At 30.5% G+C, this 26,795-nt stretch overlaps 1 protein-coding gene across 5 annotated transcripts; it reads right to left on the bottom strand.

Moving 5' to 3' along the window:
• Positions 1–1,084: 1,084 nt before the first annotated feature.
• On the bottom strand, positions 1,085–26,020 carry LOC148308627 (GDP-L-fucose synthase-like). Of its 5 annotated transcripts, none has more exons than XM_088261441.1 (9): positions 25,917–26,020; positions 23,796–23,863; positions 10,211–10,375; positions 9,000–9,114; positions 7,753–7,881; positions 7,173–7,246; positions 4,996–5,135; positions 3,711–3,839; positions 1,085–2,540 (listed from the first exon to the last, which is right to left on the bottom strand). In XM_088261441.1, the coding sequence occupies exons 3-9, from the start codon at positions 10,366–10,368 to the stop codon at positions 2,305–2,307; spliced, it is 981 nt and encodes a 326-aa protein (XP_088117567.1). In that variant the 5' UTR covers positions 10,369–10,375; positions 23,796–23,863; positions 25,917–26,020; the 3' UTR covers positions 1,085–2,304. The 5 variants fall into 5 exon arrangements, with proteins under 5 accessions (XP_088117567.1, XP_088117565.1, XP_088117564.1 ...); XM_088261439.1 differs by lacking the exon at positions 23,796–23,863 and adding an exon at positions 19,457–19,588; XM_088261438.1 differs by lacking the exon at positions 23,796–23,863 and adding an exon at positions 19,532–19,588.
• Positions 26,021–26,795: the final 775 nt, after the last annotated feature.

Raw genomic sequence — 26,795 nt, 5'->3', positions numbered from 1 at the left:
ATTTATTATTAAAGTTATCAAGAAGTATACGTAATAAAGTTAAATAAAGTCTCTCGTTCATTTATAATATATATTTTTTACACCTGTTTTTTTTAACGTAATGGCATCGCCATCTGTTGGACGTTACTGCAACGCAACCAATACTTTACATTGCTCATCACGCAGTGCCCTATGCACCATTGGGATGCGGATAAGGGTTTTATTATTATTTATTTATTATATTTTATATTTTATTTATTAGTATACAGCTCCCCTTTTACGCGAAAAGAAAGAAAATTAACATTAAGGGGATAGGGGGATCCGGTATATTTCTACAAACTTTAACCCCTTTTCTATAATAAAAGTTCTTTTTGTATCTCTAGAATATGAATATGTTTTATTTTATTATTTTTCCTGACCACGCTTAAATATTTAAAATGCTTGATGATGCAAAGTTTTTCTCGGTATTTCTCTGTTACTATTTACGACTACATTCGTCTCATATATTTTTTACTGACTTCTTTACTCATCCTATTAACACGTCCAACCATTTCAACACACCGTGGTTTATTTTATCGATAATGCTTATCTCGGACTTGCATTCTTTCCTTATTTCACCATTCAAACATCTATCGATCATCCGTCGTTTCGCCACACATTCGTCTAAGAGACCGAATTCCGACTGTCTACTTTCATCCTTCTTTTTCAAACCTTGAATTTTTTTTTATTAAAAACATATTTTTATTTACCTATTATTTTTAGTAAATTTAAAACGATTGAAACCAATGTCGGGCAAAGCAAAAACAAAACTGATTTTTAAACATTTTTAAATGTATTTTTTATTTTAAGAATTTCATTAAAACTAACCATCACCAAATAATTATACAATAAAATAAAAATTTTGAATTTATTTTTACAATATAATTTTTTTAAATAGTGGCTAAAGAGAATGCAGCAGCAATCTTAAAAGCTAAACACATGAGAATTTTTAAATACACATAAATTATACGTTTCTAAATTCAGTCAAAAATAATTTAAATAAAAATTAAATTTAGTTAATACAATAAATAACCTTAATTTTTAAAGGGGTTTTACACTAAAAATGTTTTATATTTTGTTTCGCCATTTACACAAAACGCGCTTAGAGTGTCAGAAATGAAGACTCTAAGAAGCATATCAGGCAAGAGTCTTATAGATAGAATAAGAAACGCCAGGATCACAAGAAACGCCAGGATCATGCGAGATCGAAGATGTCGTTAGGTGGGGAAGGCAACGAAAGAGACAATGGTATGCGCGTGTGAGGAGAGTGGAACCATCCAGACTCCCCCACATTGTACTACAAGGCCAACTCCAAGGTAGACCACCAAAGAGATGGATTGACAGCTGGGAATCGACATCGCAGGAGGCTAATCCCTCTTTAAAACAGGCCACAAGGCCTACAATAAGATAAAAGAGAAGTAAGGAAAGGAAGGCATTTACTCCGTGGTAAGACATGATGATATTTTGTGTACATCAAAGACGTACGCGCAGACTACTCACTTCTTAATGAACCAAAGTGTAACACAGTCTTCTTACAAAATACCACCCTAAACAGAATCATGGACACTTACAACAAGATATTTAATGACACATTTTTGGAAAAAGCATAGCTACAATTAAAAAACAGGTTGGTAGAATGTTGTCATGCTCTGTTTACTCTCCACCAATAACTTAGTTAGGTTATGGGTGGGGGGTGAACGGGGCATGACAATTTTTTTCTGTAAAATGTCCTAAATTGCCAAGGTTTAATTTACTGGCAATGTCGTGATTTTGAACGTCGTCAGTTTCTTTGATAGCTGTTTCCAATGCTCAGACTTCCATATTTTCTTCATCTATGTTGAGATGTCAAAAGTTATGTAGTTTTTATTTTTAAATGATAAACTTTGACAAATTGCTCACTCCTTTTAAGAACGTCACAAATCAAAAAACATGATTTTTCAGGAGAGCGTTTTTAAAGTTTTGTACAACAGATCTTTTTAGTTAAAACCTGAATGTTTTTTCTCCATTTGAAAAATATTTAGTTTATTTAAAAAATATACCTTTTCTTCAAAATGCAAAAACAGCATTTTCTGCCCAGTAGCGGGTAAATATTATGTTTAAAATATGCCTCTTTTGCTGGGATACAGTTCATTTTCTGGGCATTCCGAAAACATGCCCAACTGAAAATTGACGATTTTTTATTTATGACGTTCTTGAAAGGAGTTAGCTTCATTTTAAAATTAATTTAGCTATTTGGTTATGAAAGGTTTATACTATAAAATTTAAAATGTCCTAAATTGCCAGGGTTTAATTTCTGGCAGTGTCGTGATTTTGAACGTACCAGTCGACAGTTTCTTGGATAGCTGTTTCAAAAGGAGTGAATTTAAATTCGGGCAAATAAGACCTGAGTCTTTGGTTGGACGCCGTTTTCTTCATTTGTCCGTCAGTCGCCGAGGCGTCTGTTCCGATTTCGGCGTCATATTTCAAGGCGTCGCGGATCACTTCAGCGGCTTTTCCAACTGTTATTTCGTCCTTTTCGTCCACTAAAAACAGAAAATGAGACATTCAGATGATTAAACTAATTTGAGACGTGGAAAAGATCAATTTCTGATGGGATATTGTTCGACATACCCAGAACAAACCAGCAGGATGTATAAAAGACATACAAATACGTTCTGTGATGATGGAGTTTTTCATATTATTTTTTGACATCTCATCAAAGATGAAGTAGAATATCAAGTCTGGGCATTAGACTTCTTTAATTAGAGATAATCCATATATGAGTCAAGTATTTGGACACACTAGAAATGGAGTTTTTAACAACATTTTAATTTAAAATTTTAGCTAGCAAATACCACCATTTCTTTCATTGGAATATTATGTTGAGAACATGTTCATCTTCAATTTAAATTTATGCATTTTCAATTTTAATTTTACTTGGTAAATACTACCGTTTCTTAAAATCTATTATGACACTTGTTTTGACGCGGGTAGACTATGGATAAGAGAGGTAATTCATTCCATAGTCTGTTTTTTAGACAGTGCGGAAATAATGAAGAATGATGTGCTTAATGGAGGAATGGAAAGTGTTCTCTACTAAGGAGTGGATGGACTATAATCAGAGAGATAAATCAAATAAAGTTTAGCGTGCGCCAAAGAGGTACTAGGCAAAAATCTATATTCGCAGTATTTGTACACAATGCAAACTATGCCATGTTGTCTCCGATTCCACGGCTTCACATGTTAGCCAATGCTTTTGATAGTATAGAATTATTTAATTTATTGTTATCCACCTTCAAGTCTGTACTTTCTCAGCATTTCTTCTCCATGTTATAATGGATAAATTTAAATGTTGTGTTTCACTCTCTCTCGCTGCTCGCTGATAGTGTGTGAAGGAGACGTGTATTTACCAGTGCTTACTATTTGTTATTTTATTTTATTTTACGTTTAAGACTTTTTGTTTCTCTATAAGTGTATTCACTTTTGTATTTTTATATTAGATACTGTCAATACGTTTTATGTTAAAGGCATTAGCCATTCAATTAATAAATAAATGAATAATTCGACCCATAGTCTGGAAGCTTGGACAGCGTAGTAATCACTGAAGAAGGATTTGCTTTGTGAAAGAATGGAAAGATTTCTCTCTTGAGATGTGGATGGACCATGATCGGATAATCACTGAAGGTGGTGTGCTATGGCTACGACTTACTTACCAGCTGTGATGATGGGCTCTGTGCTGTCGTAGTCTCTCAAGACCCAGAGGAATAATCTGGCCAAATCGATCGAATATATAAACTGTCTCAAGGCTTTCCCTGTTCCACACATGGTATACTTCTTGTCACCTAAAAAAAAATATTTATTGTAACTGCAGACAGTTGGTAGAATTTCATATTGAATTCTTGGGTAATATATCCGAAATAAAACAAGGTTTATTGGATTGAATTCTACATTTATTTATGTATATGTTAATACGTATTAACATAAACATAAACAAATGTAGAATTCAATCCAACAAACCTTGTTTTATTTTGAATATATTACCTAACAATAAAAATATATTTTTTAATTTTCTACTTAGTTACAATGGATCTTTGTCAAACGGGAGGAATATTTATTTTAACCACCGTATAAAGTTTTGTATTCGACTCGTTTTGTGTTTATAATAACTGAAATAATTAATATTTTAATTTTATATTTTGACATCTCATCAAAGATGAAGAAGAATATGAAAGTCTGGGCATTTACGGGGCTGACGACTGACATACGCTGGTTTAAGTGATCACTTTACACACATGTAACATTCACCAATTCTACCCATTATTGACAACCACGCTACTCAAATTCTTGGAAGTTCTATATATATATAAATATATATATATATATATATATATATGTATATATATATATATATATATATATATATATATATATATATATATATATATATATATATATATATATATATATATATATATATATATATATATATATATATATATATATATATATATATATATATATATATATATATATATATATATATGTATATATATATATATATATATAAACCAATTTAGAAACCTTGTTCTTGAATCACTAGAACTTCACTAGAGACATCTATTAGTGAGATGTAAAGAAGCTTTTTACCAAGCAGAAACTCTTATATTAGTATGTGAGGTCCGAATCCTGGATTACAATCACACACAAGAGAAACGTCAGAAAATACCATTTTTATTTTTATTTTTTAAGCTTATAATTTGATCAGACGATTAATTACAACATTTTGAGTGTGTCCAAATACTTGTTCACAAAATCTGGATTATCTCCAATAACAGGAGTTATTTGCATATGAAAAAAAAAAATAAAACGCAAATAACTCCTGTAATTGGAGATAATCCAGATTTTGTGAACAAGTATTTGGACACACTCAAAATGTTGTAAATATTTTTATTCGTCATTTTCTTTTACATATAATATTAAATATGATGTATTTCATACCTCTCATTTTAGCGTCGTACATTTTTCTTATTAATCCAGGTATAGCGTGACTCGCTGTCAGATCGAAATTGTCGTGAGGACCGAAAATATTGCACGGGATCACTGCTGTGTACTTAGTTCCATACTGTTCGTTGTATGCTCTGAAAATATACAAAATAATGGATAAATTTCACGATGTGTGATTATTGGCTAATAAATTCATATGAATCACAAGACTATCGGTAGCATTCTCATTGAAATTGAGGGAGATATTAAGGTTTAAACTTTAGATAATTATTTTTAATTAATGTTTTACAAAGTAAATACCACTATTTCTTAAAATCTACTGTGACACGTGTTTCGATGCATTCCGCAGATTTTAAGAAATAGTGGTATTTACAAAGTAAAACATTAATTAAAAATGGATAGATTTTACCACAAAGTGACTGCCTAATCAATTAATAAAATTTAGATATTTTTAAATTAAAACGAAAAACGTGCGTTCGCATACGTCATCAAATTTTGGTCATCATTTTATGACGTCATATGGTTTATTGTCTATGGTTTATAAAGCTGCAAAAGTAGTAGTGTGGATTGTTTGTTTACCACTACACTACCATTTGTGTTATTCAAATATGAGGGGAGGGGGGGTTAGAGGGTGGACCATAGACATCAACAAATAGAGTCGCCAATAATTTAGTAATGACACCAACATTAAAATAACTCCATCGTTTCTGTGACGTCATTCATTGCCAACTTACGAAAATAACGTTTTTTCGAAGGTTAATTTTCCAAAAGAAAATTATAACCGAAAATATCAATTATATCGGCTGTTATAAACAGAAAATGAGTCCAATACAATCCTTTATAGGTTGAGTATGTTAAATTAGATATTCCTCCCGTCTGACAAAGATCCATTACTAAAAATGTTCTTCACACTTAAATTTTGACACTCAAAATGTTGCTAATTAACTTAACCGTTGCATTTAAACATTGCAAAGCTTCATATTATAATCTCAAATAAAAAAAAATGAAAAGGATATTTTCTAGAGTGTAAAAAGACATAAACCAATTATGTAGGGGGTGGCTAACACATATAGCTCACTCCTTTCAACAACGTCATATTTCAAAAATCTTCAATTTTCAGTTGTGCATGTTTTCGGAATGCCCAGAAAATGTACTATATCCCATCAAAAGCGGAATATTTTTAACTTAATATTTACCCGCTACAGGGCAGAAAGTGATGTTTTTGCATTTTAAAGAAAAGGTATTGTTTAATTATTTTTTTAAATAAACTAAATATTTTTCAAACGGAGAAAAAACCTTTAGGTTTTACCTAAAAAGATCCGTTGCACAGTAAAAAGTTCAATAAGTGGCTTGATATTTATTTTTAATACATTTTATTATTTTCTTAAACTTTGAAAACGATCTCCTGAAAAATCAAGTTTTTTTATAAATGACTATGTTGAAAGGAGTGAGCGTTATGGCCAGAACTGGGCATAGAAAAAAAATACTATTTTTTTCAACTCTACACCTTTTATCAATTATTTTATTTTTTAAATCATGTACAGTGGAACCTCTCATAACGAGCCCCTCTCATAACAATGTAAAAAAGTTGACCCGGGACTGTCAAAACAAAAAATGAGTGTTTCGCTTAACGATTAAGATTTTGGAACGAACCATGCTCTTTATGAGAGGTTCCACTGTATTTATTTCGAGAAAAACTTATTTTTTCAATACAAATAGGTGTTCAATATCGAATTATGTAATTTCCTTCATATATTATTTTGTGAAATAAATAGACTTTGTTTTTTGATCCACTCACATTTTTATTAACAGCCAACTAGTTTCGGCAACAACCTGTTGCCCTCTGCAGGGTTTAATTTATGACATAAATTAAACCTTAAATTAAGCTTAGTCATAAATTAAACCCTGAAGAGGGCAACAGGTTGTTGCCGAAACTAGTTGGTTGTTAATAAAAATGTGAGTGGATCAAAAAACAAATTCTTTTTATTTCTCAAAATAATATATCAATATGATCCACAAAGTTAATGCTTTCAATATTCAAAACATAATTTCTTTCATATTGCTTTATAAATAAGTATTGTAAAATGTGCCCTAGACACTGGAAAACTCAGAAAGGAGACATTTTTGGTGTTTTTAACTATGTGTGTGTCGAAAAATAAATGAATTAATACCTGTTGGCAACTAAGATCAGTCTTTTAGCGTAACTGTATCCAAAATTAGAGTCGTGAGGTACTCCCTTGTCAATCTGAAATCATAATTAATTTTTTCGTAATTTAGTACCGAGCAGTTAAAAAATGCTACAAATGTAATATCCTTTTGAATATATACGAAAAAGCAAGTAGTTTAAGTTTATTACTGTAAACACAACTCTTTTTTTAAATCTTCATGTTCAGAAAATAAATAAGTACATTGGCGGGCTTATTGTGAACCAGGCAATCGCTATGGATCTCCCTCGAAAGACATCTAGAGGAAGGCCAAAGAATTCATGGATGCTGCAGAATGATAAGATAAGTCGAAGGCATGGCCTTATCGGTGACGTTGTCCATGATAGAAGGACCTACAACCTGAGGACGAGGCGAGATGACCCCAGCAGTCTACAAAGACGATAAGTTGGGAAGGAGTCAGGAACAAGAAATATAAAACTTTTGATCTTTTGTACATGGGTGTATCTCCCAATCACTGTATGCCATAAGGGTATATTATTGTATCATTCAATCACATTGTAAAATTTTCTTTTTTTGTGATATTTACCATAGATTCGTCAATTGGATACGTCGTTTTGTCTGGGAACACACAAGTAGATAGGCAAGAAACTACTTTTTGGATTCCATTCTCCCAACTGGTGTGCAGCACATTGTCGTTTATGTAAAGATTTTTTCTCTGGAACAATTAACAATGTATTTCAAATTAATTTGCGTACCCTTGGCCTTTTATGTTATCCTAGTACCAAAATATATATGTTGTTGAAAAAAAGTTTATGTTCAATTGATTTTATCTTCTTATAACCCTTGTAAGAAGATAAAATCAATCGCACCTAATGGAGCATAGGGCGCTGCATCGTATTGACGCAGTGTTATCTTGATTTTTTCTTTAGTTAGCTTATATTACTCTAATATAAACTATTATTTACACTTAATTTACATCATATATGTATATATATATATATATATATATATATATATATATATATATATATATATTGTCCGCCTACGTAGTGTAATGGTCAGCACGCTCAGCTACCGTTCTGGAGGTCCCGAGTTCGATTCCCAAGGGGGGTAAAATAAATATAAGTGATTTTTTCACTGTCATATTTATTCAATATTACCCTTGACTGGTACCTGAAGCGGAGGGCTGATGACCTTTCCTTCATGTGTAAACGATCAAGATAACATTGCGTTTATATGACGCAGTGCCCTATGCACCATTGGGGTGCGGATAAGGTTTAATTAAAAAAAAATCAAATATATATATATATATATATATATATATATATATATATATATATATATATATATATATATATATATATATATATATATATATATATATATATATATATATGTATATAAATATTTACATCTTCTTACAGTAAACAAAACATTTATTTTTAAATTCTTTCAGACTCTTTTCATTCTCCATACATTCAGGCATCTCATCATACATTTTCAAACCCTTATACATTAAATAATTTTGTGACTCGGTTTTTTTTTCAACAATGGCAGTCTTATTTTATCCATACTTCTAGTAATACGTTCATGACAATTTTTGTTTAACACTATTTTATCCGTAAATTTTTGTGTAATTTATCGTTTCTAAATTATCCTAAAAAGATAGCGTATTTAATTTTAGTCTCTTTTTTAAAGATAACCAGTTGATTTCTTCACTCATTTTTTTCTATATTGTTATAATTTTTTTTTAAGTACTATTCTCATAATTAATTCCTCTTTTCTTACGACCATACTTTCATCTCCTTTTGAAGAAAAATGGGTAAAACTTACCAAGAAATCCAAATTGTTAGTTAAGTGGTAGTACACACCCCCCACCATGGCTGCTAAATGAATGACGTGAGTAGGTTTATGTTTCTGGAAAAGGGCTTCTGTTTCTTTCTTGTCCCTAAAAATAAGTTAAACTAATAAGTAAGATTTTACGTTATTGGGTGTGCTATGGGGCGTATCCCTTTACATATCTGCTTTATAGAGCTGTAATAGTAGTAGTGTGGATTCGTTTATGTGACGTCTCTCGTTACCAACTTACGAAAACAACGTTTTCACGAAGGCGAATTTTGCAAAAGAAAATGACGAATGAAAACATTGATTTTATCGGCTGTTATTAACACAAAACGAGTCTTTCACAATCCTTCATAGGTTTAATAATGAAACCCTTATCCGCACCCCAATGGTGCATAGGGCACTGCGTCATATAAACGCAGTGTTATCTTGATCGTTTACACATGAAGGAAAGGTGATCAGCCCTCCACTTCAGGTACCCAGTCCAGGGTAATAATATTGAATAAATATTACAGTGTAAAAATCACTTATATTTATTTTACCCCCCTTGGGAATCGAACCCGGGACCTCCGGAACGGTAGCCGAGCGTGCTGACCATTACACTACGGAGGCGGACAAAAGGTTAGTATGTTAAATTAATATTCTATTAATATTCATAGGTTTAATATGTTAAATTAATATTCATCCCAAGTGATAATACCCTATTCCCATGTATTAATTATATATATTTTAAACCATATCCGCTCCATAGATTGAGCATATGGACCCCACAAACTGTTCCAGGCTTTTCTATCGGCTGCCAGTTCCCTTGCATCCTCCCAAGTCAGATCCGCTTCCCGAAGTTTTGACGAGAACTGCCGACGAATTGTCAGCAGTGGTCGGGATGCCTTGTAAAATAGGCAAGCTTGATGGCGGCTCTCGGGAGGCATGCGGAGTACATGGCCAAGCCAACTGAATCGCCTTTTCTTGACGACAGTTGTGACCAAGATTTGCTGCGTCCTACGCCTTATCTCTTCATTCCTCACAAAGTCAAACCACCGCACGCCTAAAATTCTCCGCAGACACCTATTCTCGAAGCTCAGTACACGGCTGCTCTGGGCCCTTGTAAGGTGCCATGTTTAACAGCCGCATAAGAGAACAGGAGCAACGCAGGCATTGTGGTCCCATCTAAAAATTAAATACTGAAATACTGAAATACTTACAATAGGTTGGCATCTTTTGAACCTACAAACACCCAGGTCTCTTTCTGAACAGCTGGAGACCCATTCCTACGTTCCTCTTCAACGACAGATTGTAACGCTCTTCCCACCAACCCAGAACCCCCTGTCACTAGTATGACCTTTTTATCGCCTGACGTCATGATTCAACTGTAAAAAAAAAACAATTAAAATACCCTTAATTAATATTTGAAGTATTATTTTTTGACATCTCATCAAAGATGAAGAAGAATATGAAAATTGAAACAATAGAAATACATAAAAATATAAATAACACTGAACCCATAATTAACAATATGACGCTGACTAAAACCTTGTCCCTATTGTCTACGTTCCCACTGATTAGAAATAAAAATAAAAAATTTAAATTAAATAAATAAATAAAAATAAGAAAGGGCTACTACCCCCTCTTCAACCTTCAACGTCCCAAGGACCCAACTCTAAAATTTAGAATTAGCTTCACATACGGTGTTTGAAAATGATGCGAAATGCATCGAAACACGTGTCACAGTAGATTTAAAGAAATAGTGGTATTTATTAAGTAAAACATTAATTAAAAAAAGAATATGGAAGTCTGGGCATTTACGGGGCTGACGCAAAAAATAATATGAAAATATCTCCTGTAATTGGAGATAATCCAGATTTTGTGAACAAGTATTTGGACGCACTCAGAATGTTGTGAATAAATTATCTGGTCAAATTATAAGCTTAAATACTAAAAATGAAAATGGTATTTTCTGGCGTTTTTCATGTGTGTGATTATATTCCAGGATTCGGACCCCACATACTAATATAAGAGTTTCTGCTTAGTAAAAAGCTTCTTTACATCTCACCAAAAGATAGTCTCTAGTGAAGTACTAGTGATTCAAGAACAAGGTTTCTAAATTGGTTCATATTTATAGAACTTTAAAGAATTTGAATAGTGTGGTTGTCAATAATGGGTAGAATTGGTGAATGTTACACGTGTGTAAAGTGATCACTTAAACCAGCCGGTCGTCAGCCCCGTAAATGCCCAGACATCCATATTCTTCTTCATCTTTGATGAGAGGTCAAAAAATAATACTTAAAATAACTCCTGACACTCAGAATGTTGTAATAAATTATCTGGTCAAATTATAAGCTAGATTAGAATTAAGGATTGTGTTGAGTGAAGATTGTGTGAGGGCGGATGACCGCACTCTTACGGTGCATAGGGCACTGCATCATATAAACGCAGTGTTATCTTGATCATTAACAAATGAAGGAAAGGTGATCAGCCCTCCGCTTCAGTTAACCGTCTAGAATAAAAATGAATTAATATTAGAGTAAAAAAAAAAAACAAATTATTTTTTTTTGCCAGCGAGCTAATCTTCATCTACATCTCGCCAAATTTCCTTTTTTTTTGTTTCGCAGTTTCATTTCATAATTTTTATTTTTATTTGTTTATTATTTTTATTTTATTTTATTATTTTTTTGCCCGCCTCCGTAGTGTAATGGTCAGCACGCTCGGCTACCGTTCTGGAGGTCCTGGGTTCGATTCCCAGGGGGGGGTAAAATAAATATAAGTGATTTTTTCACTGTAATATTTATTTAATATCACCCTAGACTGGTACCTGAAGCGGAGGGCTGATCACCTTTCCTTCATGTGTATACGATCAAGATAACACTGCGTTTATATGAAGCAGTGGCCTATGCACCATTTGGTGCGGATAAGAGTTTTTTTTTTTTTTTTTTAATGTTGTAAAACATATATGGCTGACTAAGTATTGCATCCACCACTTTGTCAAGTTGGAATAAATATTTATGATTATTATTATTGTTCGCCTCCGTAGTGTAATGGTCAGCACGCTCAGCTACCGTTCTGGAGGTCCCGGGTTCGATTCCCAAGGGGGGTAAAATAAATACAAGTGATTTTTTCACTGTCATATTTATTCAATCTTACCCTGGACTGGTACCCGAAGCGGAGGGCTGATCACCTTTCCTTCATGCGTAAACGATCAAGATAACACTGCGTTTATATGACGCAGTGCCCTATGCACCATTGGGGTGTGGATAAGGGTTTTATTTTATTATTATATTTAAGTCCAACGGTTAAGTTTATTCTGCAACATTTTGGGTGTCAAAATTTTAGTGTGTACAGCATTTTTAGTAATTATTTTTTGTATTTTCAGAGCATACATCGAACAGTATGGGACAAAATACACAGCAGTGACCTATGCGCCATTGGGGTGCGGATAAGGGTTTTATTATTATTATTATTTATTTGACCCCGGCTGACAAACGAACCCGGGACCTTCAGAGCGGTATACAACACGATACATACACAAATACAAATTATTAAGAGAATTAAAGTACTTATTTATTTTTTTACAAAAATGTTATTAAAATTAGTATATAACCACTCACCGAGATTTTTACGTCTACCGGTTTCAAGACGTACCCGTCTCTTCGTCAGGACAATCACTAACACAGCATGCAAACAATACTACCCTTCACCACCATAAAGTTACTATACTACTATAATACTACCCTTCATTACTATAATACTACCCTTCACCACCATAAAGTTACACACCACCAAGTGTGTAAATGGTGCTATGGTGGTGCTATGGTAGTATTGTTTGCATGCTGTGTTAGTGATTGTCCTGACGAAGAGACGGGTACGTCTCGAAACCGGTAGACGTAAAAATCTCGGTGAGTGGTTATATACTAATTTTATTAACATTTTTGTAAAAAAATAAATAAGTAAAAATGACTAACCACAAAGTAAATGCTTTAAATATTAATAATATTGAGAATAAATATTTTGCTTAGTAAACCTATTGTGTATGTTCCCACTGATAATACATAAAAAAATATTAATAAAAATTAAATAAATAAACGTTAATAAGCAACAGCTTCTACACCCTCTTCAACCTATAACGTCCCAAGGACCTAACTCTAAAATTTAGAATCAGCTCCACATACAGTATTTGAAAATGATGTGGAATGCAACGAAATACGTAAGTATCATAGTAGATTTTAAGAAATAGTTGTATTTAATAAATATAAAACCCTTATCCTCACCCCAATGGTGCATAGGGCACTGATTTATAAAAACGCAGTGTTATCTTGATCATTTACGCATAACGGAAAGGTGATCAGCCCTCCGCTTCAGGTACCAGTCCAGGGTAATATTGAATAAATATTACAGTGAAAAATCACTTATATTTATTTGACCCCTCTCTGGGAATCGAACCCGGGACCTCCAGAGCGGTAGCCGAGTGCGCTGACCATTACACTACGGAGGCGGACGAAATAAATGCTTTAAATACTAATAATATTGAGAATAGAATTAAAGTAATTACAGTGTACTTACTGTTTGCTGTTATGTTGACGTACACGTTACAAAAATTGCACTGCCGATGAAAATAATAATTGGGAATGAGTACCCAGCAACGACAAAAAATATTTTTGCTTACACGATTCGCACGTTGATATTAGCTTACGTATTATCATTTAGTAATAAAAACTTCTTTCTTCAAGGTTGTAACTACATACTATCAGTACTCGTTTTTTTTTTATTTCAATCACGAAATAAAGCGAAATTTTGTTTTAACGCTATGTCGTAAATAACCGTTAAAAAAATTGAATTTAATAATAATAATAATAATCAACAGCTCAGCTGTCCAAACTCAAAACACAGTCAGGGACTTTTTTTTTTAAAAAACGTTTTTTTGCATTTTTGGACTAAGTAGAATCTATTTAGTCCAAAAATGCAAAAAAACGTTGGTCAAAAAAATATGTCCCTTACTGTGTTTTAAGTTTGGACAGCCCTATAAATATATATATATATATATATATATATATATATATATATATATATATATATATATATATATATATATATATATATATATATATATATATATATATATATATATATATATATATATATATATATATATATATATATATATATATATATATATATATATATATATATATATATATATATATATATATATATATATATATATATATATATATATATATATATATATATATATATATATATATATATATATATATATATATATATATATATATGTATATATATATATATATATATATATATATATATATATATATATATATATATATATATATATATATATATAAATATATATATATATATATAGCTCCGAAATCCTTTAGCACACAACCATGATACACGATTTACACACAACGAAGGTTTGATAGTCCCAAGAATTAACAATAAATATAGGAGTCCAACACTGCAATATATCGTTCCAAACATTTTTAATTTGTTGCACATACGGTGTTTGAAAATGATACGCAATGCATCGAAATACGTGTCACAGTAGATTTTAAGAAATATTGGTATTTATTAAGTAAAACATTAATAAAAAAAAGAATATGTAAGTCTGGGCATTTACGGGGCTGACGCAAAAAATAATATGAAAATATCTCCTATAATTGGAGATAATCTAGATTTTGTAAACAAGTATTTGAACACACTCAAAATGTTGTAAATAAATTATCTGGTCAAATTATAAGCTTAAATACAAAAATGAAAATGGTATTTTCTGGCGTTTCTCATGTGTGTGATCATATTCCAGGATTCGGACCTCACATACCAATATAAGAGTTTCTGCTTAGTAGAAAGCTTCATTACATCTCACCAATAGATAGTCTTCAGTGAAGTACTAGTGATTCAAGAACAAGGTTTCTAAATTGGTTCAAATATATAGAACTTCCAGGAATTTTAAACAGACTACTTTTAAGTAGACTCTACACAGTCCAAAAATGCTAAAAAAAACCTACTACAAAAAATGTCCCTTACTGTGTTTTAAATTTGTCAGCCGAATAGATGTCTCTAGTGAAGTTCTAATGATTCAAGAACAATGTTTCAATTTTTTTTCATATATATAAATATAGAACTTCCAAGAATTTGAGTAGTGTGGTTGTCAATATTGGTTAGAATTGGTGAATGTTACACGTGTGTAAAGTGATCACTTAAACCAGCTTATGACGGTCGTCAGCCCCGTAAATGCCCAGACTTCCATATTCTTCTTTATCTTTGATGAGACAACACGATACATCGCTCACTCCTTTCAACAACGTCATAAATCAAAAAACTTGATTTTTCAGGAGAACGTTTTTAAAGTTTATAAATATTATACAATGCATTAAAAATAAATATCAAACCACTTCTTGAACTTTTTACTGTACAACAGATCTTTTTAGATAAAACCTGAAGGTTTTTTCTCCATTTGAAAAATATTTAGAATATTTAAAAAAAATAATTAAAAAATACCTTTTCTTCAAAATGCAAAAACAACACTTTCTGCCCTGTAGCGGGTAAATGTTTAGTTAAAAATATGCCTCTTTTGCTGAGATATAGTACATTTTCTGGGCATTCCGAAAACATGTACAACTGAAAATTGACGGTACTAGAAGGTACGAGTGTGTCGTGCGGGAGGGAAGGGAATAATTTAACAATTATACTTTCTCAAGGCCTTAGCGGCCCTCGCCTCAGTTGTTAAACGTTAATTTACTAGCCAATAATCACACATCGTGATATTTATCATTAACAAGAATTAAATTCAAAATTTTTAACAAACTATTAGTTTATTTCGTGATTGAAATTAAAAAAAAAACTAATACTGATAGTAGTTACAACCTTGAAGAAAGAAGTTTAATTACTAAATGATAATACGTAAGCTAATATCAACGTGTGAATCGTGTAAGCATAAATATTTTTTGTGGTTGTTGGGTACTCATTCCCAATTATTATTTTCATCGGCAGTGCAATTTTTGTAACGTGTACGTCAACATAACAGAAAACAGTAGGTGTACTGTAATTTATTTTATATGTCTTTAATTATTTGTATTTGTATATGTCGCTCACTCCTTTCAAGAACGTCATAAATCAAAAAACTTGATTTTTCAGGAGATCGTTTTTAAAGTTTAAAAATATAATGAAATGTATTAAAAATAAATATCAAGCCACTTTTTGAACTTTTTACTGTACAACATATTTTTTTAGGTAAAACCTGAATGCTTTTTCTCCATTTCAAAAATATTTAGTACATTTAATAAAATAATTAAACATAACCTTTTCTTCAAAATGCAAAAACAACATTTTCTGCCCTGTAGCAGGTAAATAATAAGTTAAAAATATGCCGCTTTTGCTGGGTTGCAGTTCATTTTTTGGGCATTCCAAAAAAACATGCACTACTGAAAAATTTATGACGTTAAAAAAAGTGAGCGATATATGGTAACAAACGTTTTGATCAATATCACAAGTCTGTTTTTGGTCGGTTGTAAGATATTCGTTTTTAGCAATAGGCCCGCCAATATACTTAGTTATTTTTTGTACATAAATGAATAAATTGAAATGTCGCCCCGTGTAATTAATTTTTAGCGGTCTTGATAACCATGTTATACGTCTAGTGCTAGAATTTGGGACACAACGCCGTCCTGCACGTAGACTGCACCTAGTCGGACCAATTAAACATTTTTTGTACAACGGACTATCGGCTTTAACGGATATCCCCTCCCCCCAAATGATCCGTTATTTCGAGATTTTGTTTTTTTTTTATTTTTTATTTGAGTACATTTATTTAAATCACAATTTATACACATTTATAATAGAACTTTTTTTTTGCAGAGAATAATAAAAAAATACAAAAAACGGAAAAAGCGTCCTATTTTTTTTTGTATTTGTATACATAATAAATGTTCATTTAAATCACAATTTTAACATATTTATTTTAGAACCCTTATCCGCACCGCAATGGTGCATAGGACACTGTGTCATATTAACGCAGTGTTATCTTAATCGTTTACACATGAAGGAAAGGTGATCAGCCCTCCGCTTCAGGTACCAGTCCATGGTAATATTGAATAAATATTACAGTAAAAAAATCACTTATATTTGTTTTACCGCCCTTAGGAATCGAACCCGGGACCTCCAGAATGGTAGCCATAATACATATTTATATTAGATTTTTTTTTTTGCACAGACCCACCAAGCCACCTTATGTGTCTTTTCGGTGGAGTGCTTTTTTAACACATTTTTTTATTGTTTTTAACGATTTTAACCTAATATAGACACAAAAAAGAGAAAAAAATTAAGAAAATAAACATTTTACAATTTTCATAAAATCAACTCTTGATCATTCACCCATTCCTTCATTTTGCCTTTGTTCCATATTTTATTTTGACCTCTAACATCCGTAGGCAACAAATTAAAAATGTTCAGAACGATATATTGCAGTGTTGGACTTCCATATTTATTGTTAATTCTTGGGACTATCAAACCTTCGTTGTGTGTAAATCGTGTATCATGGTTGTGTACTAGAAGATGTGGATATTTGTGTCTAGTTTGTTGTTCAACGATGATACTCATCCACAAAATTCCACGTACCGGCAGTAATTTTAAATGTTTATATATCAAGATTGGATTGTCCCTTTTATTATATATATATATATATATATATATATATATATATATATATATATATATATATATATATATATATATATATATATATATATATATATATATATATATATATATATATAAAGTATATATATATTTATATATATATATATACATACATATATATATATATATATATATATATATATATATATATATATATATATATATATATATATATATATATATATATATATATATATATATATATATATATATATATTTATAGGGCTGTCCAAACTTAAAACACAGTAAGGGACATATTTTTTTGACCAACGTTTTTTTGCATTTTTGGACTAAATAGATTCTACTTAGTCCAAAAATGCAAAAAAACGTTTGTCAAAAAAAATGTCCCTGACTGTGTTTTGAGTTTGGACAGCTGAGCTGTTGATTAATCTTATTATTATTAAATTCAATTTTTTTAACGGTTATTTACGACGTAGCGTTAAAACGAAATTTCGCTTTATTTCGTGATTGAAATAAAAAAAAAACGAGTACTGATAGTATGTAGTTACAACCTTGAAGAAAGAAGTTTTTATTACTAAATGATAATACGTAAGCTAATATCAACGTGCGAATCGTGTAAGCAAAAATATTTTTTGTCGTTGCTGGGTACTCATTCCCAATTATTATTTTCATCGGCAGTGCAATTTTTGTAACGTGTACGTCAACATAACAGCAAACAGTAAGTACACTGTAATTACTTTAATTCTATTCTCAATATTATTAGTATTTAAAGCATTTATTTCGTCCGCCTCCGTAGTGTAATGGTCAGCGCACTCGGCTACCGCTCTGGAGGTCCCGGGTTCGATTCCCAGAGAGGGGTCAAATAAATATAAGTGATTTTTCACTGTAATATTTATTCAATATTACCCTGGACTGGTACCTGAAGCGGAGGGCTGATCACCTTTCCGTTATGCGTAAATGATCAAGATAACACTGCGTTTTTATAAATCAGTGCCCTATGCACACCATTGGGGTGAGGATAAGGGTTTTATATTTATTAAATACAACTATTTCTTAAAATCTACTATGATACTTACGTATTTCGTTGCATTCCACATCATTTTCAAATACTGTATGTGGAGCTGATTCTAAATTTTAGAGTTAGGTCCTTGGGACGTTATAGGTTGAAGAGGGTGTAGAAGCTGTTGCTTATTAACGTTTATTTATTTAATTTTTATTAATATTTTTTTATGTATTATCAGTGGGAACATACACAATAGGTTTACTAAGCAAAATATTTATTCTCAATATTATTAATATTTAAAGCATTTACTTTGTGGTTAGTCATTTTTACTTATTTATTTTTTTACAAAAATGTTAATAAAATTAGTATATAACCACTCACCGAGATTTTTACGTCTACCGGTTTCGAGACGTACCCGTCTCTTCGTCAGGACAATCACTAACACAGCATGCAAACAATACTACCATAGCACCACCATAGCACCATTTACACACTTGGTGGTGTGTAACTTTATGGTGGTGAAGGGTAGTATTATAGTAATGAAGGGTAGTATTATAGTAGTATAGTAACTTTATGGTGGTGAAGGGTAGTATTGTTTGCATGCTGTGTTAGTGATTGTCCTGACGAAGAGACGGGTACGTCTCGAAACCGGTAGACGTAAAAATCTCGGTGAGTGGTTATATACTAATTTTATTAACATTTTTGTAAAAAAATAAATAAGTACTTTAATTCTCTTAATAATTTGTATTTGTGTATGTATCGTGTTGTATACCGCTCTGAAGGTCCCGGGTTCGTTTGTCAGCCGGGGTCAAATAAATAATAATAATAATAAAACCCTTATCCGCACCCCAATGGCGCATAGGTCACTGCTGTGTATTTTGTCCCATACTGTTCGATGTATGCTCTGAAAATACAAAAAATAATTACTAAAAATGCTGTACACACTAAAATTTTGACACCCAAAATGTTGCAGAATAAACTTAACCGTTGCACTTAAATATAATAATAAAATAAAACCCTTATCCACACCCCAATGGTGCATAGGGCACTGCGTCATATAAACGCAGTGTTATCTTGATCGTTTACGCATGAAGGAAAGGTGATCAGCCCTCCGCTTCGGGTACCAGTCCAGGGTAAGATTGAATAAATATGACAGTGAAAAAATCACTTATATTTATTTTACCCCCCTTGGGAATCGAACCCGGGACCTCCAGAACTTGGAACTTTTGTATTTAAGCTTATAATTTGACCAGATAATTTATTTACAACATTTTGAGTGTGTTCAAATACTTGTTTACAAAATCTAGATTATCTCCAATTATAGGAGATATTTTCATATTATTTTTTGCGTCAGCCCCGTAAATGCCCAGACTTACATATTCTTTTTTTTATTAATGTTTTACTTAATAAATACCAATATTTCTTAAAATCTACTGTGACACGTATTTCGATGCATTGCGTATCATTTTCAAACACCGTATGTGCAACAAATTAAAAATGTTTGGAACGATATATTGCAGTGTTGGACTCCTATATTTATTGTTAATTCTTGGGACTATCAAACCTTCGTTGTGTGTAAATCGTGTATCATGGTTGTGTGCTAAAGGATTTCGGAGCTATATATATATATATATATTATATATATATATATATATATATATATATATATATATATATATATATATATATATATATATATATATATATACATATATATATATATATATATATATATATATATATATATATATATATATATATATATATATATATATATATATATATATATATATATATATATATATATATTATATATATATATATATATATATATATATATATATATATATATATATATATATATATATATATGTATATATATATTTATATATATATATATATATATATATATATATATATTTATATATATATATATATGTATATATATATATATAAATATATATATATATATATATATATATATATATATATATATATATATATATATATATATATATATATATATATATATATATATATATATATATATATATATATATATATATATATATATATATATATATATAAATATATATAAATATATATATATATATATATATATATATATATGTATATATTTACAATGCCCCTGAGAAGGGGTATTTTTTAAGGTTGTGTGCTAAAGGATTTCGGAGCTATATATATATATATATATATATATATATATATTTATATATATATATATATATATATATATATATATATATATATATATATATATATATATATATATATATATATATATATATATATATATATATATATATATATATATTTATATATATATATATATATATATATATATATATATATATATATATATATATATATATATATATATATATATATAAATATGTATATATATAAATATATATATATATATATATATATATATATATATATATATATATATATATATATATATATATATATATATAAATATATATAAATATATATATATATAAATATATATATATATATATATATATATATATATATATATATATATATATATATATATATATATATATGTATATATATATATATATATATATATGTATATATTTACAATGCCCCTGAGAAGGGGTATTTTTTAAAACACTTATCCGCACTCGATGGTGCATAGGGCACTGCATCACATAAACGCAGTGTTATCTTGATCGGTTAATACATGAAGGAAAGGTGATCGTCCCTCCGCTTCAGGTAGCAGTCTAGGGTAATATTAAACCATTTTTTTTTAATTACATATATTTATTTGACCCCCCCCCCCTGGGCATCAAACCCGGGACCTCCGAGAGACGAAAAACGCAAATTGATGTAGCCTTATGTAATAGAAGTTTCCTGTTTTCTTTTACGTATGGACAATGCATATTGAAGAATATTTATTTTTTGACGTCTCATCCAAGATGAAGAAGAATATGGAAGTCTGGGCATTTACGGGGCTGACGACCGTCTTTACTCACCTTACACAAGTGTAATATTCACCAATTCTACCCATTATTGACAACCTCACTACTCAAATTCTTGGAAGTTCTATATATATGAACTATGTTTGAAACATTATTCTTGAATCACTAGAACTTCACTAGAGACATCTATGTGTGAAATGAAAATAGATTTTTTACTAAGCAGAAACCGAAAGGAAAGGAAGACCGAAAAAAATTTGGCACGATCAGGTATGCCAAATACTTAAAAGCGGTCAGGTCAGGAGTCGAAACAATCGGCGGGTGTGTATGAGGCGATGCATGAACGTGGAAGAGGCGAGGAATGCTTGCAAAGACAGAATGGTGTGGCGTTCTATTCTATCTGCCTACCCCTGCGGGAAAGCGGCGTGATTGTTAGTTAGTAAGTTTTTTGGACAAAGTGATATGTGCGTCTTCGTATGTAGAATCCGAATACGCGATAATCTAAAAAACATCATAATTTTTGATTGATGTAGTTTTGATCTGGGTGTGCGATATCGCTCACTCCTTTCAAGAACTTCATAAATCAAAAATCGACAATTTTGAATTGTGCATGTTTTCGTAATGCCTAGAAAATGTACCATATCCCAGCAAAAGAGGCATATTTTTAACTTAATATTTACCCGCTACAGGGCAGAAAGTGTTATTTTTGCATTTTGAAGAAAATGTATTGTTTAATATTTTTTTTAAATATACTAAATATTTTTCAAATGGAGAAAAAATATTCAGGTTTTATCTGAAAAGATCTGTTGCACAGTAAAAAGTTAAATAAGTGGTTTGATATTTATTTTTAATACATTGTATTTTATGTTTGAACATTAAAAACGTTCTCCTGAAAAATCAAGTTTTTTTTACTTATGACGTTCTTGAAAGGAGTGAGAAATGTCCCAAAAAAAAAGTGAAAAATTAAGTATATAAACAAACCTCGTGATTAACAAAACAAATTATTATTCTGAAATGAATTTCACAATATTTTCCAATTTCAACACAACAATTGTGACAACGCAAGGTATTAATCCACGACTCACTGATAATTTCCCATCGTTGGAAATCTATAAAATATGATATGGATCCATAAAACGTGATAACGTTCACATATTACACATATCGCAGTATCGTCGTTTTTATCTTTGAGTTCTGATTAAATTGTACGTGAAACAATCACCACCAATATCGTTTCTCACAAAAATTATCATTAGTCATATGTCGCTCACTCCTTTCAAGAACGTCATAAATCAAAAATCGACAATTTTCAGTTGTGCATGTTTTCAGAATGCCCAGAAAATGTACTATATCCCAGCAAAAGAGGCATATTTTTAACTTAATATTTTCCCGCTACAGGGCAGAAAATGTTGTTTTTGCATTTTGAAGAAAATGTATTGTTTAATTATTTTTTTAAATATACTAAATATTTTTCAAATGGAGAAAAAACCTCCATGTTGTACCTAAAAAGATCTGTTGCACAGTAAAAAGCTCAAAAAGTGGCTTGATATTTATTTTTATTACATTGTGTTATATGTTTAAGCTTTAAAAATGTTCTCCTGAAAAATCAAGTTTTCAGGAGAACGTTTTTAAAGTTTAAAAATATAATACCATTTATTATAAATAAATATCAAGCCACTTATTGATCTTTTTACTGTGCAACAGATCTTTTTAGGTAAAACCTGAAGGTTCTTTCTCCATTTGAAAAATACTTAGTTTATTTTTAAAAAATAGCTAAACAATATATTTTCTTCAAAATGCAAAAACAACTCTTTCTGCCCTGTAGAGGGTAAATATCAAGTTAAAAATATGCCGCTTTTGCTGAGATATGGTACATTTTCTGGGGATTCCGAAAACATGCAAGACTGAAAATTAATGATTTTAGATATATAACGTTGTTGAAAGGAGTGAGCTATGTGTCGCCTACTTTCAAAATCCGCCAGATCTAATTTTATAAGATTTTAAAATAAATACTCTAACGGAATGCCAATTGTGCGTTTTATTGTTTAAAAAGTTTATATACATACTTGAAAACCATGCTAAAAATACTAAAAAAACAGCGTTTTGTTTCTAATTCCGATTTATTCATGAACTTTGCCTTCTTACCCATATCGGCCAATCAGAGAGCGGGGATAGGTCAAAAATTAAGATGACGTCATTATCTGATTGAAATACTGAAAAAAAATTTAAAAAAAATGAAAATTTCTCTATTCTATAATATTATCTTTGAATTCTTTGAAACATAAATCGATTGTGTAATGGCAAAGGTAAGTGAAATGTTTCATTCATTCAAACCCTTATCCGCACCCCAATAGTGCTCAGGGCACTGCATCATATAAACGCAGTGTTATCTTGATCGTTAACACATGAAGGAAAGGTGAACAGCCCTCCGCTGCAGGTACCAGTCCAGGTAATATTGAATAAATTTATATTATCCACTGACACTTCGTGATGGAATTGCATTTTTAATATATTATTAGATTAAAACCAATATTTTTAGCTTTTCCACTTTTTTATTTGACCAGCGACCGGGTTTCGTCGTTACCGACATCATCAGACTGGTCTGATTGTCCAGTCTGGTCTGGTCAGTCTGGTCAGACTGGTCTGGATTGACCAGTCTGATGATGTCGGTAACGACGAAACCCGGTCGCTGGGTGTAATAAAATAAGTGGAAAAGCTAAAACTATTGGTTTTAATCTAATAATATATTAATATTGAATAAATATTAGAGTGAAAAAATACACTTTTAATTATTTGACCCCCCCTGGGAATCGAACCCGGGACCTCCAGAACGGTAGCCGAGCATGCTGATCATTACACTACGGAGGCGGACAAAAGTGTAATGTAAGTGTAATGTAATGTAATTAAATCTGTAAAAATGTTCATTTTCTTAGTTAGTTTCACAAAATGTTTAAAATAGTGTATTCCATAATGTGGCAAAAGGATATAGCTGTAGTTGCAATACTTATTTAGTTTTATTAAGATATGTTCATAAAAAATACATAAAACAAATGAGTTATTTAATTTCACAAGTTTGTTTTTGCTCTCCTGTAAAATTTGGTCTCAGACAATATGTACCCTTTTGCCTTTAAACTACCGAAATGTTACCCGGAGAATTTGGTATTTTTTGTGAAATCGACTTATATGGATCTGGCGGATTTTGAAAGTAGGTGACACATATCTCCTTGGTTTTTTTCGTGGAATATTGAAAAAAAATTAAAAAAAACTAATCACGAAGGTTGAAAATATCAGCTGATATCAGACAATGCTGACTATAGTAAAAACGTTAATTTAAACATAATAATTTTTCAAATATAAGAAAGAAACAAATTTATATATATATATATCTATACATACTACTACTACTACTACCATCGTAGGCAGAAAGGATGGAACACCACACTCTTCTGTCCTGACATACACTTCTCACCTCCTTCACATCCATACATGCCCTCCGATTACGCAGACTTTTGACACTGCCAGATTTTAGGTTCTGATTGATCTGATCGTGCCAAGTCTTTTTCGGTCGTCTTCGTTCTGTTTTCCCTCTCACATTCGCCACATATTTTCTCAGTCATTCTCTCGTTATCTATTCGCTCCACATGTCCATACCACCGTAAAGAACTCTTCCTAATCTTTTCAATTATTCTTGTATATATATATATATATATATATATATATATATATATATATATATATATATATATATATATATATATATATATATATATATATATATATATATATATATATATATATATATATATATATATATTTATATATATATATATATATATATATATATATAATATATATATATATATATATATATATATATATATATATATATATATATATATATATATATATATATATATATATATATATAAACATATTAAGGCTCTATATCGAGCATATCTGACAAGAGTCTACGAGAATAAGGACCACCAGGGTAAGAGAAATATGCGAGATGGAAGATGTCGCAAGGGGGGGAAGGCAACGAAGGAGACATTGGTATGTGCATGTGAGGAGAACGGAGCCATTCAGACTCCCCCACATTGCACTGCACGGCCAACTCCAAGGTAGACCACCAAAGAGATGGATTGACAGCTGGGAATTGACATCGCAGGAGACTAATCCTTCTTAAAAGTAAGCCACAAGGCCTACGAAAAATAAATACAAATACATTATTTGGTAAAAACATGAGTGAAACAAAAATTTACTTACATTTTTACAGGATTTTTTAATTTTTCTTATTATACTAGGTAAGAAATTTAAATGACTTTGATTGATTTTAACAAACCTTCTCGAACAAAAGAAAATTACAATCTGATATCGCTTTTAGCATCTCGAGTGATCAACCTATTTTATATTTGATCAGGTGACATGGTGATGACAGTCTTTTACAAAATACTATGTTAAAAGAATTAAAAATATTATGTGGAGTCAAACGTAGCGTAAATATTTTCTTATTATTTTTTGACATCTCATCGAAGATGAAGAAGAATATGGAAGTCTGGGCATTTACGGGGCTGACGACCGTCAAAGGCTGGTTCAAGTGATCACTTTACACACATGTAACATTCACCAATTCTACCCATTATTGACAACCACACTACTCAAATTCTTGTAAGTTTTATATATATATATATATATATATATATATATATATATATATATATATATATATATATATATATATATATATATATATATATATATATATATATATATATATATATATATATATATATATATATATATATATATATATATATATATATATATATATATATATATATATATATATATATATATATATATATATATATATATATATATATATATATATAAAACAATTTAGAAACCTTGTTCTTGAATCACTAGAACTTCACTGGAGACATCTATTGGTGAGTTGAAAAGAAGCTTTTCATTGAGCAGAAACTCTTACATTAGTATGTGAGGTCCGAATCCTAAATGCCCAGACATCCATATTCTTCTTCATCTTTGATGAGATGTCAAAACATAATATGAAAATAACTCCTGTGATTGGAGATAATCCAGATTTTGTGAACAAGTATTTAGACACACTCAAAATGTTGTAAA

Source organism: Brachycentrus maculatus, unplaced genomic scaffold (genome assembly GCF_059751285.1).
Source record: "Brachycentrus maculatus isolate JH-2025_06_01 unplaced genomic scaffold, ASM5975128v1 h1tg000155l, whole genome shotgun sequence".
Taxonomy (NCBI): domain Eukaryota; kingdom Metazoa; phylum Arthropoda; class Insecta; order Trichoptera; family Brachycentridae; genus Brachycentrus; species Brachycentrus maculatus.
The sequence above is the reverse complement of the archived record's forward strand: the minus strand, read 5'-3'. Positions and strand labels throughout refer to the sequence as shown.

Bases quoted from the DNA above. Each gene is read 5' to 3' on its own strand.
- LOC148308627 (XM_088261441.1), bottom strand. From the start codon at position 10,368: ATGACGTCAGGCGATAAAAAGGTCATACTAGTGACAGGGGGTTCTGGG. The intron at 9,115-10,210 runs GTAAGTATTTCA...ACTTATTTTTAG, and splicing joins TCAAAAGATGCCAACCTATT to GGACAAGAAAGAAACAGAAG. The intron at 3,840-4,995 runs GTATGAAATACA...ATTTTTTTTTAG, and splicing joins GTACGACGCTAAAATGAGAG to GTGACAAGAAGTATACCATG.